We start from the raw sequence: 17615 nt of genomic DNA, 5'->3' as shown, positions 1-17615 counted from the left end.
TTGCTTAAAGAAATTGCTTTAATAATATCAGATGTAGGTTTGTGTAAAACAGTTTTTAAAACTTCAACGGCTGATAAAATCAACCGGTTTTTGCTATAAGTAAAGAGATATTGTAAGTCGCCTACAAACCATCATCTTCTCTATCTGATGTCGAAGAGGGATTTTGTGGTTCTGTTCTGAACTTTATCTTTGAGTGTTCGAAAGTTTTTCAAACCTTTATCTATTTTGTCAGGGTGGCATCGTCTCAAACGATCCTCCAGTGTAATTGGTTTCATATCGTCATAAAACCGCTTATTTGACAAGGAAAGAATGAATCCCAATTTTAAACAATCAACGCTGTACAGTCTTTCTTTTTGTTAAACATTAGTTACACGTAGACAAAATTAAGCTAGTGAAATAAGTATTGAAATTAAATGCTACAATTTTTCGTTTGAATAGCATGATACATATTTAAAGGATTAACTTAGGTACAAATCATAGATTAGTTTAATAAATAATTACATTAGTGGGATCTGAAAATTAAAGTCACAACCTGATTAAATGTAATTTATTATCGTAGACCCCCGTGGACATCTCATGGACCCCCAATTTATTTTTTCACTTTCGTAGACCCCTTGGAAGTCTTCGTAGACCCCTGGGGGTCTATATAGACCACTTTGGGAATCACTGATCTAGAGTCTAGTTAATAATTATAAAATTAATATCTTATAAATAATTCATTAGACTTACTATTATTAGTATTATAGTAGATTTATATTTATATGGCCTATGCCCTAGAGCCTAGAGTATAGAATAGAATAGATCTAGAGTCTAGACCAGTGTTTCTCAAACTTTTTTGTCTGGCGGCACAGTAAAAAATCTACAAAAATTTCGCGGCACACCACGAAGAGCAACAGTTGTTCTAAAAAGAAAAAAAAAAAAAAAGATTTTACCCGTTTTGAAGTATTACATTTAATGTGAAGGTTGCGCCTGATTTTTTTGAGAGCGAATGTGATCTAATCCAATTGTTGGAAAGTAATGCCACAATGCTGACTGGAGGTGTGTCAAAGTGTCCAGAATTTCGGGGGTGATTTCTTTAGTTGAAGCACATTCATTGTAAGTAGGAAAGCAGTCCTTTCGAGATCTTACTTTGCCACAAAGACAATTTTTCACCAAATGACTCCAGTTTTGAGGATGCAGTGATGATGGTTTCCGATGGTCCTTGAAGACTTAAATTCAATGAATTTAATTTGTCAAATAAATCAGACAGAAATGTCACATTAACCCACCAGATCTCGTCATGAATAGAAAATCCAAAGTCTTTTTTTTTTCAGCCTCCAAGAATGAAATCAGCTCAGCCTTGAGTTGGACGACATGCTTTAACACTTTTCCCCTGAAGAGCCAACGAACGTTGGTGTGATACAGCAGACATTTATAGTCTGTATACATTACTTCACAAAGCTCTGAGAAAAGTCGGGATGCGAGCGGTCGAGATTTGATGAAGTTTACAACTTCAATCACTTGATCCAGAACAGACATCAAATCTTTCGGTAAAGATTTGAAGGCAAGAGCTTCTTTGTGAATCATGCAGTGAACAACTAATACATTAGGATTTTCTTGACGCACAAGAGTGACGAATCCCTTTCTATTTCCCTGCATGGAAGAACAGCCATCGGTGCAGACGCTGACAGTTTTTCCACTGTAGTTTGAATAGCAAAATGTTTTCGTTCACCACTTTGAAAATATCTTCGCCTTTGGTCGTAGTTGACACATTTTTCATCCTTTATGAACCGAATAAAAGGTAGCAGCTGGGCTTTGCCGCTAACGTCAGTGGATTCATCAACTTGAAGAGACCACAGCAGAGTCATTCATCGTCAGTCACGTCGAAGTGTTCTCAGATTTGATCTTGTAAATCTGACGATAAGTCTTCAATTCTGCGCGAGATAGTATCATTTGACAAAGGAACTTTTTTTAACTTTTTTGGCGGCATCGGGTCCAAGGATAGTTTCAACAACTATTGCTAAAGCTGGTGCAATGACTGATTCAGCCTCGATGTGTGCTTTCTTGCGTTTCGCTAATAACTGAGCAACCTTATAACTTGCAATCAATCCTTTTCTGGCAGCTTTAGGTCTTCGTAAGTTTCTTAGCTTGTTTATTTTGTTGAGCATTGATGTTTTCAAAGTATTTCTTCTGTTGCGCTTTTACAGCTGGATATTTTGTTTCCAAGTGTCTCTCCAATTGGCTTGGAACAAGCGCCTCATTCGATAGAGTTGCATTGCAGATCAGACAGAATGGCAATGGAGAATCTTCAGGTCCCGAAGATATGAAACCATATCGGATGTAATCTTCTTTGTACCTTCGTTTGGTTCCTTGCTTTTCATTGAACACTTTCGCAGTTTCATTCTTGCTAACGTATTTCTCCATGGATAACAACGAATAACGCTTAGTGATAATTTGTTACTGTTAGCATACACCTAACCAATTTTACACGAAACACATCGCTTATTATTATCGTTACCAATTCAAGAACTGATTTGCGTCTTCTAAGGCGGCCAACTTTTAGTCATTATAATAATATATGCATAGTGAACAATTCCATAACCCGAATAGCTAACACCCCTTTCCGTCAATCGTCCCGAGACATGACGTTAAACTGCGCTCCTCTTTCCTTAGCACTTTTGGAGCTCAAAAGGGCCCTACTTCTTTTCTATCATTGTGTCTGCCTCCTCTTTTCCTAAGTCTGCCTTCATTGATCATCACACTGTCTCCTTAACTTTAAATTCTCACTACGTCCTAGACCAGTCCGTTTGCCGTGGACTGCGACGGGTAAGGGGGGATAAAGAGATCCTGGTGTTTGAGTGGTGGCTATCTGAGGATAAACCACAACAACACAATACTTTGGCTCCAAGTTCCCCTAGACCTGAGACCCAGATGGCCCGCTCTGGGTCAACCGGCTGGTCATGCCGAGCTACCAGCATAGGTCGTCGACCTATGCTGGAGGGCGGTGGCTGGAGGGTCAATCAGGGAGCTGCTGTATTGGACACATGTCCGATGTAGCAGCTGACTGAGTATAGCACCTGTGTAGCCCTGGCGGGCTCATTCTGGACATCCGAATGGCCCGTCCCCTTGTTGGACTCGATGGCGGGTGGGGAGCACAGGTGCCGAATTAACCAAAATATATATGGACCAAAAAACACACACAAAACTACTTGCCCCAGACCTATGTCTGGGCAAGAAACGACGAATTGACGATAAAAAAGAGGAGGTCGCAAAAAGCTGTGCCACCTGGCCATCATTTCTGGTGGTTAGATGCACAGAGGAGGGAAAAAGCCTGACCAAGTTGAGCCCTTTTATTATCTATAAGGGACTCAAGTCAGTAGTGGGAGAGCCCAAGAGTGTGTCTAAGCTACACAAAACAATGGAACTCCTTGTAGAAGTAGACAGCAAGACACACTCTGATGGGCTTTTAAGATGCAGAAGACTCTGTGATCTCCAAGTGGAAGTCATGCCACACAAGAGTCTGAACACCAGCAGAGGTGTAATCAGCTCTAGGGACCTACTGGAATGCTCCGAGAAGGAAATAGTGGAGGGCATTGAAGGAGTCACCCATGCCCGGCGCATTACCAGGCGCAGGGAGGGTGAGGAGGTCAAAACCGCCACTATTATCCTCACATTCGGAACTAGGACACCGCCAGAGTATGTGAAGGCAGGATACCTACGAGTTCCAGTGAGGCCCTACATACCTAACCCCATGAGGTGCTTCAAGTGCCAGGGTTATGGACACGGCGCGGCAGTCTGTAAGAGGAACACTGTGTGTGCCAGATGTGCTGGAGAGGGTCATGAGGACAAGGGCTGCACAGCCCAGTTCAAATGCCCAAACTGTCAAGCTGGCCACTCAGCCTACTCCAAGGACTGCCCTGTGTGGAAACAGGAGGTTGCCGTGCAGGAGTACAAGGCAAGAAACGGATGTACCTTTAGCCAGGCGAAATCGGCTATACTGGCCCTACCCAAGGGCCAATTCGGCTTGACAAAGACCTACGCCCAGGCTGTTGCTAAGAAAGGAAGATCCATAGCCACACAGACGGACACATTGACCCCACCACCCCCTCCTCCTCCCCCAACTCAGAAGAAAACACCGCCAAAGAACACACCTCTGAAGAAACAAGAAAGCCCTGTTGTCATGCTAAAGAACAGGTTCTCTGTGCTCGCTGATGAGAGCATGGAGACTGAGCAGCATGTCAAAACCAATACTCCGGGAGAACCCGGAGACATCATGTCTGACACAGGTTCTCCTCAGAGAACCCAGCCAGACACCCCAACCTCTACTGAGTTAGAGGTTGACCAACTCCCTAAGGGGAGAAATCAAAGCGGAGAGGATGCCCGAGGTGAGAGAGGAGGAAATAACCTCCGCTCTAACCAGAGGGATCTCCCCTCTCCAGAGAGAAAGACTTCCCCCAAAAGGGGGTTGTCCTCCTCTCCATCCAAACCCAAGAATAAAAATACCAAGGTCACTGGAATAAAGGGAAACCCCCCCCGGGGGCCTCCCAAGGCCAAATAGCTCCAAGTAGGTCATCTAGAATAAGCCATGGATTCCAGAATTGTACAGTGGAATTGTAGAGGCCTCAAGGCCAATTACGAGGAAATGCAGCTACTGATGGACTCTGAGACTCCTGTAGCTGTCTGCTTACAGGAAACATTTCTAAAAGATTGCATCAGCTTCCGAAGCTACCGTGCTTACACCAAGAATGTTGAGGATGCAGAGAGAGCATCAGGTGGAGTCTGTATCCTTGTGAAGGATAGCATCCCCCATGAGAGGGTAGAACTACAGACCACACTACAGGCCGTAGCAGCTAGGATAACCCTTCACAAGGTTATCACTTGCTGCAGCCTGTATCTACCACCAGGCGCTCCATTAAACCGAACAGACATGGAGGACCTATTGAAACAACTCCCCCGGCCTTATTTAATCCTTGGGGATTTCAATGCCCATAACACCATGTGGGGATCCAACAATACCGACACAAGAGGTCGTATGCTGGAGGATATCTTCCTCCAACATGATTTATGCATACTTAATGATGCATCACCGACCTACTTGCACCCAGGAACTGGATCATTCACATGCATTGACCTCACCGTATGCGTCCCCGGACTTCTGGACGATTTTAAATGGTCAGTTAGCAATGATCTACGGGGAAGTGATCACTTCCCAATCATCATTACTAACAACCTCCCTTCATTGGGACGACCTCAGCGGTGGAAACTGAATAAGGCCGATTGGGAACAATTCCAAAAAAGATGCTCTGAGGATATCACAGAAAATATCCTCCATGAACAGAACCCAGCTGATACCTTTGCTAGCAAGCTACTAAGTATAGCCAGGAAAGTTGTACCCCTAACCTCTGCAAATCCAAAACGGCCTAGCAAACCATGGTTTGATACAGCTTGCAAAAGTGCTATTGGTGATAGGAAAAAACGACTGGCTGCATTTATAAAGAATCCTTCCCAGGAAAACCTAAAGCTATTCAGGATAGCTAGAGCAAAGGCTAGACAAACCATACGGTCAGCCAAAAGGAATTCCTGGAGAAGTTTTGTCGGCAGTCTGGATGCCAAAACTTCTGCTAGAGCGGTTTGGAAGGCAGTAAGGCGAATCAAAGGGAAAGAATCAAATGCAATAGGGCATTTGAAAAATCAAGGACGAACTGTCACGTCCCCCAGAGAAATAGCTGACTGCCTTGCATCCTCAATAGCAGAAAAATCATCCACTGCACACTACACGCCAGAGTTCCAAAAAGTCAAAACCAGGGAGGAAAGACACCCCATTGATTTCAGGTCAGAGAACAATGAAGACTACAACAAACCGTTCTCGCTTGAGGAACTGAGGGAATCGCTGGACAAGTCACATGACACAGCGCCTGGAGAAGACGAAATCCATTACCAGTTCCTCAAGCACCTTCCCGAACTCTCATTGGCAGTCCTGCTAGGGGTCTATAACTGTGTGTGGCAAACAGGCGCTTTCCCAAACAGCTGGAGGAAAGCCACAGTTATACCGATACCTAAACCGGGAAGAGACGGCTCTGACCCAGCTAACTATCGACCAATAGCACTAACAAGCTGCATCTGCAAAACCATGGAAAGAATGATTAACAGTAGGCTGGTCTGGTACCTGGAAAGGAATAAAGTGATCTCAAACTACCAGTGCGGATTCCGGCAGGGGCGGACAACAACTGACCACCTGGTAAGGCTGGAAGCTTATATTAGAAATGCATTACTCAGAAGAGAACATCTAGTAGCTGTATTCTTCGATATAGAAAAGGCCTATGACACAACCTGGAAACATGGCATTCTACGTGACCTGGCGCTTATGGGGCTTAAGGGACACCTCCCCCGTTTTGTGGAGGAATTCCTGAAAGATCGAAAATTTCAGGTTCGAGTGGGCAACTCCGCTTCTGACACTCATGACCAGGAAATGGGTGTACCCCAGGGCAGCATTCTGTCAGTCACCCTGTTCAACATTAAAATAAATAGCATCATAAATGCGCTGTCCCCTGGCATAGAGTGCTCTTTGTATGTTGATGACTTTGTCATTCTTACTTATGGGAAAAACATGAACACCTTAGAAAGGAAATTACAGTTATGTTTAAACAAAATTCAGGGTTGGGCAAACTATAATGGTTTCAAATTCTCAGACTCCAAAACAGTTAGTATGCATTTCTGTAATCTAAGGGGACTCCACCCAGACCCTGAACTATTTATACACAAAAAGAAGATCCCTGTCGTGAAAACTACAAAATTTTTAGGCCTCACCTTAGATTCCAAATTTAATTTTCTCCCCCACATTAAGGAACTTAGGAAGAAATGCCAAAAGTCATTAAACATACTAAGAGTACTCAGCCATACGGACTGGGGAGCTGACAGAGATACCTTGCTGCTGCTCTATCGGAGTCTAATTCGATCCAAGCTAGACTACGGATCCATAATATATGGAGCAGCAAGGAAGTCGTACCTAAAAATACTGGAACCAATACAAAATGCTGCCCTGCGTCTCTGTCTCGGCGCGTTTCGTACATCACCTATCCCAAGTCTCCATGTGGAGGCTGGAGAACTCCCCATGGATATAAGAATGAAAAAGCTTGCAATGCAGTATATAGTCAAGCTAAAATCCAACCCCACGAACCCTGCTTTTGACTCCATATTTAACCCCACAGAGGTAGAATTATACAATCGAAGGCCTAACGTCATACAGCCGCTGGGCCTTCGAATGAGAGAACCCATCCAAAATTTAACCCCACCCATTGACCAAATCTCTAAAATAGAAACCCCTCAGAATCCTCCTTGGCTAATGAATAAACCCAAATTAAATTTATCCCTCCTTAATTTCAAAAAAGAAAATACAGACCCAAGCATACTACAAGTCCACTTTAGGGAACTGCAGGAGAGCTACGGAGATTGTGGCACCATCTACACAGACGGATCCAAAATGGAGGGAAAGGTCGCGTGTGCCTGCTCCTTTCGGAACAAAACAATCTCCCGTAGACTCCCCGATGGCTGCTCCATCTTTACGGCCGAATTGCACGCAATATTGCTTGCACTTATGGCCGTAAAAGCATCAGAAAGGAGGAAATTTATAATCTGCTCCGACTCCAAATCTGCATTGCAAGCTTTGGGGCGGATGAAGACTGACATCCCATTGGTACATAAGAGCCTGAAGCTGTTGGACCTAATAACAGCCGACCGTAGGGATGTCACCTTCATCTGGGTCCCCTCCCATGTTGGCATTGAGGGAAACGAAGCCGCAGACAGAGAAGCAAAGAGAGCCCTAAATCATGCGGTGTCAGGAACCCAAATCCCCTACTCGGACCTGAGACAAAGTATTGCCTCTGCCACCTATCGAGAGTGGCAGAACCGATGGGAGGCTGAGACTCACAGTAAACTCAGGCAGATTGTGGCGGATGTCAGGTGGCGGCCCACATCTAAGGGTCTGACAAGGCGTGGTAGCACAACCATGTCCAGACTTAGGATTGGCCACACCTACATCACGCACTCTTTTGTACTGAAGAGAGAGGAGCCCCCACTTTGCGAGTACTGTGACTCTCGCCTCACCGTGGAACATATCCTCGTTGATTGCCCCAGATACCAGGATGTCAGGGCGAAACATTTTAGAGCCACTAATCTAAAAACACTATTTAATAATGTCGACCCTGGGAAGGTACTGGGCTTTATTCGGGAAGTGGGGCTATCTACGAAGATGTGATTTCTGAATTTGTGAACATACACTATTTACATTAGATTTTTACCAAATATTTAAATTTTTACTACCTTTACTATTTTAACTGTGAATAGACCTTAATTTTAATTATATTACTGTATAGAATCTGGCCCTTGCTGTTTAGAGAGAGAGTAGTCCTTAAGGGACTGCAGGCACGACATGGCCTAAATTGTGCCGATGTGCCTCAAATCAACAAATAAATAAATAACCCTTTCCGTCATAATGGAGCGATCCACTACTATGACTGGTCGTTTTAAGAGGAGATGTCATCGCAAGGTAAAATACAAATTTAATAGTAGGCAGACCTGTGTAACGCTGCAGGTGTGGTGTTTTGAAAACTCCCGCGGCACACCTGCAAATCTTCGGTGGCACACTAGTGTGCCGCGGCACACAGTTTGAGAAACACTGGTCTAGACTATATAGATCTAGTTTTAATAGTTTTGTGATATATAAATAAATCATATTCAACCTACCCAACTGCAATAAACTATAGTGTAACCTAACAAGAGACTTTTAGTACTACTGGATTATTCTGACTCTAGCTAGTTACTAGTTAGTTGTTAGAATTAGATAGATATAGATCTTCTAGATTGCTAGATCTAGTTAGATATAGCAGAATCATTACCTGGTCCTGATCTAGAATCTAAATTCCTAGATTTGAACCTAGAAATCCAGAATCAAGACAATCAAGTAGATCTAGTTAGGCCTACTAGTGTAGTAAGTAGGATCAATAGATCAGAATCAGATGTAACATGTAATTAAGTAAATCTATTCTAATTAGATCTAGAGAGAGTGACTAGCATCTAGAGTAAAGTTAAAGCTGTCTTATTTAACACCCCCATTGTCTCCAATACCTAGGCTTCACCCTATAGTATAAGGCCTATTTTTATTGTCTCTATATTTTTGTGGTTATGGCACCTTTGTAGTATGGTTTCCACTTTATTTTTCAATTAGTGAACACATTTAGTTTTGGGGCTGTTGCTACTTTAGAATTCCATGATGGATCTGCTGAGCAAGACCTGAGACATCAATGTGCTCTAGTGTGAGGGTGGTGCTGAAGCTACTTTAGAATTCCATGATGGATCTGCTGAGCAAGACCTGAGACATCAATGTGCTCTAGTGTGAGGGTGGTGCTGAAGCTACTTTAGAATTCCATGATGGATCTGCTGAGCAAGACCTGAGACATTAATGTGCTCTAGTGTGAGGGTGGTGCCGAAGCTACTTTAGAATTCCATGATGGATCTGCTGAGCAAGACCTGAGACATCAATGTGCTCTAGTGTGAGGGTGGTGCTGAAGCTACTTTAGAATTCCATGATGGATCTGCTGAGCAGGACCTGAGACATCAATGTGCTCTAGTGTGAGGGTGGTGCTGAAGCTACTTTAGAATTCCATGATGGATCTGCTGAGCAAGACCTGAGACATCAATGTGCTCTAGTGTGAGGGTGGTGCTGAAGCTACTTTAGAATTCCATGATGGATCTGCTGAGCAAGACCTGAGACATTAATGTGCTCTAGTGTGAGGGTGGTGCTGAAGCTACTTTAGAATTCCATGATGGATCTGCTGAGCAAGACCTGAGACATCAATGTGCTCTAGTGTGAGGGTGGTGCTGAAGCTAATTTAGAATTCCATGATGGATCTGCTGAGCAAGACCTGAGACATCAATGTGCTCTAGTGTGAGGGTGGTGCTGAAGCTACTTTAGAATTCTGCTGAGCAAGACCTGAATAATTGGCTTCAGGATTTTAAAGGAGAACACATTTATCAAACAACCTTCACTATCCCTTAGACCAGGGGTTCTCAACCTGTGGGTCGGGACCCCCTTGGGGGTCGATTGACAATTTGCCAGGGGTGGCCTAAGACCGTCGATAAATGGATTGTTTTTGTCAATTCTTCTATTGCTGTGTAAGAGTGGGTGGGTGGGGGTCGCGGAAGAGTGGGGGTTTGTAAAATGGGGTCGCCGAGCTTAAAAGGTTGAGAACCGCAGCCTTTGACCTATGTGCAACTTTGCTCTATGTTTTATTCTTCCGCTTCCTGAAATCTCACCATATCGAGCACAGTCACTTTGTGGGTGTTCATGTAATTTCTTACTAGCTGTTATTAAATTTTTAAAACAAATATAAATTTAATCAGTAAATTCTTTATAGATCTAGCTAAAAGAAAAAAAAAATGGACAAAGAATTTATCTATACATGTTTATTAAATATTATTTTGACAAACAGGACATGTATACATATTTAAAAAAAAAAAATAATAATTACCTCCCTTCCCATTAAATTTTTTTAAAAAATTTAAGTATGCTCTCCCCTGTCCGTTAAATCTAGTCAAGATTTAAATATGTAGAGATTGAGTCTATATTAAAGTAGTGATTAGTCTAGATCTATAATATAGATCTAAATTAGTCTCTACTTTTTTTAGTAACTATTTTATACATCTTCTAGATCTAGTCTAAATTACTTTCTTGTTTTTACTATTTAATTTCTATTTTCTCTCATCTTCTAGACTCTGGACTAGGGTCTAGATCTAGACAATTAAATTAGACAAAGTAAGATTTAGATTAGAATGTTGGGAAGCTGGACTGAAACATTTTTTGGTGAACTAATGTTTGGTATGCATGACTTAAATTGAGCTAGGCTAATTTCCACAAGATGACAAAGAAATATGAGATGATTACTTTTTAGTATCCTTAACCTTAAAACCCACATTACAATGCTAATATTTAAATAATGGCTTCATTTTGCATACATGCTTTTTAAAGCATTATATTTAAGAAAATCAGTATTGAAACGGTTTATGTGATTGACCCCAAAACTTCTTCAGTTGGTCTTTAAAGCATTGACAGTGCTAAATTTTTTAAAATACCATGACTAGGTGGGTAGATTAAATAGTCCTTTCTTTTCTCATCCCAATTGTAGTTCATCTAATCATTGAACAGAAAATGCTTGAAATTTAAAAATTAGATGATAAAAACATTAATTTCAATGTGGTTTATAAAGGTGTTCAATATCCTAGTTGGGTGGATTTGTTTGTTTGTGTGGAGGAATTAATTGTTGAGAGATTCTTTGGTATACCTACCCCCCTCTCTTAGACATCAGATTTTATTTGAAATATGTGTAGTGAAACATTACAACATATCTATTTTTACTGACAAATGGATGATGAGTTTATAGATGTTTTTTTTTCTAGGTCTAACCATTACAGAGCTATAAATATTCAAACAAAAATGGCTGTGACTTGAGTAACGTGTTCGATAAGGCAGCTTTACTCTACACTCCACACAACTAGTCTACTTCATAAGGCTAGTATAAATTTATAAAATACTAGTCTAGTCTAGGTAAAAATTAGATTTCTGCTTGTTATTCTTCAACCATGGAAGGATTTCCATCATTAACATAGATTATATCTATATAGAAGATCAGTTATTATCTTATATCTAGAGTAGATATTTACTATTATGCTATATCTATCTAGACTCTATTATAATGTCTAGATATTTATAATGACTAATAAAATGATACTAAACTATACCTTTATATAGACTAATAAGCCTATCTAGAACTTACAACTGTACAGACTACACTTCAGTGAAATGTCTAAGGTACACAAATGGACTCGAAAATACGCGAGTACGGTTTATGATGTCACTTTATCATTTGAAAATACGCATTTTCCCCTCTAAAACAGAAAAACAATTTAATTTTTTAAAAAAAGTATTTCTTGCTAATCATATATATAGATCAGTGCGTCAATGCCCGGAAATAGACTATTATTATTAGATCTACCATGAGATAGATCTAGTATCGCTTTTTTTTTTTTTACTGAGCGTGCTATTTTGGTTAGATAGAGCTTGAGAAATGCTTTCCAATGATACCAATTGTATATTGCTGAGTTAATTATGAGGGAAGTTATTAAATTTTTAGTGGCCAAAAATTAGCCTTCTTTAGCCTTTGTAAAGCAAAAAAAAAATGTGACCGAAACAACTGACAGTTGAACTTTAATTAACTGTATTATTAAACGTCTTAAAGATATGGGGTTGAAACTTCACACTCTTTTTCATTAACCTGTATTCTGTTAAAACAAATTTAAAAAATAAGACCAAGCAATAAAATCTTTGAAAAAAAGTGAATTAATATATAAAAAAAAGCCTTCGACAAAAAATAAAAATATATGTGATTTTGTCATCATATGAGCCCAAAAATCACAAATAAAACAAATCAGAGATCTGTAGTGTGTTTTATTTTGTTTAATTATAATTCTACTGTATTTAAATAGCTATTTATATGCATCAGATAGATAATTTTATAAATTATAAATGAAAATAGCACTGCGCAGAAAACTTTTTGCTAAAATTTAATGACTTTAAGTTTAATAATCTTCATAAAAAACAGTTTAAAACTTTTTGTAGAGCAACAGCAATTAATCATTTTAAAATGCCTGAATTTAAATGCTTAAAAAATTAGATTGTAAATGAAAAATTTCTTGTATCAGACAATAAAATACAAAAGAAACCTTGCGATTTATTTAGAAGTTATTAAAAGATTTTTTACTTAAATTTTTGTGCAGTAATAGCTCATCATTTTAAAAATATAATGTACTCATTTATTAACTATTAATTTACATGTATACTAATAGAAAAAAACAACACACGGGGAAAAAAAAAATTAATAGTTCGCAGAGCTAAAAATATGAAAAAAAATAATAATTTAATATTATTATTTTAAAATATTTATTTTTACTTTAAAATTTGCACATTACAAAGTCATTATAAATAATAAAGACTTATTCCCTCTCCATAATCTAGCATTTAAACATTATAAAAGTTAATCTAAATGAAAAATTCCTATGTGTGCTTCTAAAAATAGGACGTGATAGATAGAAATTGACCATTTCCAGTCTCAGTGTTGGTTGTTACTAAAAATAGATTTTAATTATCAACTTTGAAAATTAATATCTAAAGAGTGCGCTAAGCTACAAAGTTCAAACTTAGCACACAGATATATATTAACATGCTGAATTCAATAGAATTAGTGAGATTGTTGTAACTATAAACACTTTTATTTTATTTAAAAAAGAAAATTTTAACCTTCTTTGTCTTTGTTAATTTTAATATCAAATATCTTTAAAGTGCGCCAAGAGAATTTAATGAAATTTGAAATATACACATTTCATAATATGATACATTATTGTAGAGAACAGCATTGTTGTAACTTTATAGGAAAAAAGTTGTAAAAATGTCAACTTTCACATACACTTTTGTTAAGAAAAATTTAACAGATTGGCTTCAAAAGCAAATAAAAATGATCTCTGATATCTTATGTTTACAAAAGTAATCACAATTAGTCCTGAAATCAAATACAATATATGCTAAAACTTTGATGGAAATGACCACCCCTAAAAAAAGGGTAAAATGTGCTGACACACATAAATCATTTGCAAGACAGAAAGACATATTTTTTGATAAGCATCTTCATGAACTGTGGTGTGCATATATATAAAAGCTGTTGTAATGAAGCTCCTCAGAGCTCCTCCAAATTTTTGAATTTTTATTTTGTATTCGTGACATAATGCCAACATTGAAAGAGTATTTTGGCTGATAAATGCACATTGGTCTAAATAAATAAATAAACTGCACCTTGATTCAGCGAGAGACTTTCTTATCATAAAGTACACTTTTAAGAAAATATCCTGCATGAGGTTAATGTTAGTGTGAATTTTTATGAACTACTGTGAATAGTGCTATGTAATAAAGTTAAATTACTGCCTAAGATTTTTTATGCATATGTTTAATAAAATAAGTATTTTAAAGTTTACTTTGTTTTTTTTTGTACTCCTTTGGGTTTGTAGATTCTGGTAACTCTAAGTCTAACAATGTAAGTTTGTTTCTTTTGTTTTAAATGTTTTGGATGTTGCTTCAGAGTAGATCATCTACTTCCTGGTCCAAATCTCCCGCAGGACGAGGGGGATGGCAGTGGACATGCGCATACCGCTTGATAAAGCAGCCATCTAAGTTTTAAATATCTATACATTACTGTTTAACAATAGTCTTTAGATTATAGATCTTTAATCTGTACTTGTGTTTCACATCATTTGTATAAATCATAACTTTAATATGCAATTTTTTTTTCCCCAATAATTATATTATTTATAATCTTTTAAATAATCTATTTTATTATACAGAAATATAATTTATAGATTATGTCATGATAATAATATTAAAATATTTTTACAGCAAATATCAAGTTGAAAACAATGTCAGACATTTTAAATGTTCCCCGACTTCGTATTCTGACTTACATGTGTCCAGATATTCCTATAGAAACTTTTACATTGCTCAGAAACTGCTTGGAAGATGCTACTGGACTTGAAGCAGATCTCATTGTAGAGGATAGATTCACAGGTCCTGTAGTTGATAGAACTGACCCATTCAATGCCAATCTGGCTGATCTAGGTACTATATAACTTGTAATACATAATTTTGTTTACTTGCAAGAGACTTAGTTTCACTTACTTATTATTATTATTACTTACTTTGTTTTACAAATGAAAATTGTTTTGTTAGATCATAGGTTTTAAATAAGATATTATAAATAATATAAAACAACAAATTAACCCCCCTTACTTTTTGTAGTTTATTCAGTGTGTTTCTCTTCTAATTTACTACCATTAATTAGTGTTTTTGCATAGTTCGGATTATCTACGACTGAAAGATGAGAAACATCCTAACATACAGTTGTGCCCAGCTGCTCCTGTGTACTATCATCCTCGTGCACCAGATAAAGCTGTTTATTTCTCAGAGATAATAATTCATTCTAACAACAAGTAAGTGATTAGAAAAATAATACTTCACTTTATCATCTAATGTAAAAATGTATTGAAATTGTAATCAAATAGCACCTTTTGAAAACCAACCCTTTCTACTTGATTAACTTTGCCATTATAAACACATGATAGGTTACTAATTGATTCTAATGTCATTGATTGTTATAATAGAACTACTCTAAATTGTAGAATACATCTCAATAATAATCAGATAAAATATATTGAACATTTATTTTTCATAACTTACCACAGACTGAAAAAAAAATTTGCTTAACTCTTTCTCTCCTAATTGACGATGCCAACGTTGATTTGACTGCCATTAAACAAAATTGTTTTTTTTTAATTTATAAACTTTAAATTGTGTTGTGTAAAAAGAGCATGCATTCTCCTATAATTCAATACCAAATATAACATTTTCTGATAACAAACAAAACAAGCTATTGAAGTTGAATCATAACAGGATAGTGAAATGCAAATAAGAAAAACGAATAATACTATTGGAATGAAAAAAATAATTACGGAGAGAAAGAGTTAAACAACTTGTAGCAAAAGTCAATAACAGCCTAGACCCTCACCAATTTGCATATAAAGCAGCTAGGGGAACTGAGGATGCAATTCTATTGCTTTTGGACCAGCTTTATAAGCATCTTGGTAGACTCATAACATATGCATGAGTTTTTTTCGTAGATTTCTCCTCGGCTTTCAATACCATACAGCCACATCTAATGATAAACAAACTGAGTAACTTAAATGTCAGCCCTTACGTACAAGTAGGGGTTCTAAACCTTTTAACCCAATGTCCCCAGCATGTTAAAGTCAACAACACCAAATCGTCAACTCGAGTACTATGTACGGGTGCTCCACAAGGTTGTGTACTTTCTCCTGTACTGTACACTCTTTAAACTAATGACATAAGAAGCATCTATGACTCAGTTTAACTCATTAAATTTGCTGATGATGACTGATGATACTGCCATAGTCGGCCTTATTTCAGTAGACGAAACTCAGTATCGAAGCTCAATAGAAGAGTTTGTCAGTGCACAACTTTCTAGAACTGAATGTCACAAAAACTAAAGAACTTGAATGTCACAAAAACTAAAGAACTTATAATAGAATTCAGAAAAAATAAACAAATGATACACGAACTGCAGATAAACACTACATCGATATAACAAGTGAAGTCATATAAATATCTAGGCGTCTTCATTGATAACAAGCTCTCATGGGAAGACCACATAGGAACTCTGACAAAGAAAACAGCCCAGCAACTATTTTTCCTATACAAACTCAATAGCTTTAAACTAAATAAGAAGATCCTAGATAATTTTTACCGTGGACTATGCAAAATCTGCTAAAATACTGAATAACTTGTTGGTAAGGCAGCGCTTCATTTAAACTGTTGTGCCACCTAGAAAACATTATAAAAAGGGCATCAAAAATCACATGCACATTACCATATTTAAATGAACTTTCTGAACAAAAATGTCTAAGAAAAATCGGAAAAATCTTGGAAGACAACATTCACCCGCTCCATCATAACTACGTCAAGTCGTCACGAAGTGCGCGACAACTGTCAATCAAGACCAGAACAGAGCGGTACAAAAACTCGTCTTAGTCTTATTTTGCATATATCTTCAAATCTAATTGTTGTAAATTTGTAAGACCTTGTTGCCAATGTGTGTGATTGTATCTGTTAGCCCTATGTGGGTTTCTGTGTTTTTTCTACCTGTAGGAAATTAAAAAAAAAATAATAACCAAAGAAGAGTTGGGATATATATATATTTAAAAAAGAAAAACATTTAGAATGCGTTTTTTAAAAAGACATATCTCCTTTATACAACTTATATTGCAATTATTTTTCTCTTAATAATTAATGAATGTTAGATTAAAAAAATGGAACTTTTTTTTTACCCTGTCCCATCCCGCCCCCCCCCCCATCCCTTTGAGAAAAATCCTGATTAAGTGGATGTATTAATCTACTAAAATTTATAACATTCTAGTGAAGGTGGGATGATAGGGCATTAGATCTAGATTTAGAAGACAATACTTATTAAACTCTTTGAATGAATGTGGAAATACCTGAAGACATGTCGAAGGGTTTAGTTTGCACAAAAGTACGAGTTGAACTGGTATTGTAAAAAGCTTAGAAACAGAACATGTGATGGAACAGCATTTTTTTCTCTGCTTTTAGACAGATTTTTTATTACGCTTTTGTGATTAAATTTCTCAAAATGTGGGGCGGGGCATGAGGTTCTCAGTATGGCGCCCTGAAAAAAATTTGTGTGTGTGGGGGGGGGGGGGGGGGGGCGGATCCAGTTATTTTCTTTTTCAAAGAGCAAAAAAGCTACAGTTTCATTGTAATTATGTTTGATTATTAACCAAGTAAAATTGTAAAATGACATTATTATCAATGTTAAACAAATTAAAATATTTTAAATACTTTTCGTCTTCTAATAAGGACATTTTTCAAATGTGTAGCATTTTCGTAAGAGATGTCTGCAACAATATTGACACAAAAGTTTTTGAAGAAGGCATTTTAAAACATCTTTGCT

General features: G+C 37.8%; 1 protein-coding gene across 2 annotated transcripts in view; it reads left to right on the top strand.

Moving 5' to 3' along the window:
- Positions 1-17615, top strand: part of LOC106074752 (uncharacterized) — a 29770-nt gene that overhangs the window by 3624 nt on the left and 8531 nt on the right. The window contains exons 2-4 of one of the 2 annotated variants that reach the window (XM_013235586.2): positions 11431-11542; positions 14474-14692; positions 14916-15063. In XM_013235586.2, coding sequence (XP_013091040.1) covers positions 14494-14692; positions 14916-15063 — 347 coding nt within the window. In that variant the 5' untranslated portion in view covers positions 11431-11542; positions 14474-14493. The remainder of the gene's footprint in view (positions 1-11430; positions 11543-14473; positions 14693-14915; positions 15064-17615) is intronic. The other variant, XM_013235588.2, reaches the window with a different exon arrangement.

The sequence above is a fragment of the Biomphalaria glabrata genome, chromosome 12 (genome assembly GCF_947242115.1).
Source record: "Biomphalaria glabrata chromosome 12, xgBioGlab47.1, whole genome shotgun sequence".
Taxonomy (NCBI): domain Eukaryota; kingdom Metazoa; phylum Mollusca; class Gastropoda; family Planorbidae; genus Biomphalaria; species Biomphalaria glabrata.
The sequence above is the reverse complement of the archived record's forward strand: the minus strand, read 5'-3'. Positions and strand labels throughout refer to the sequence as shown.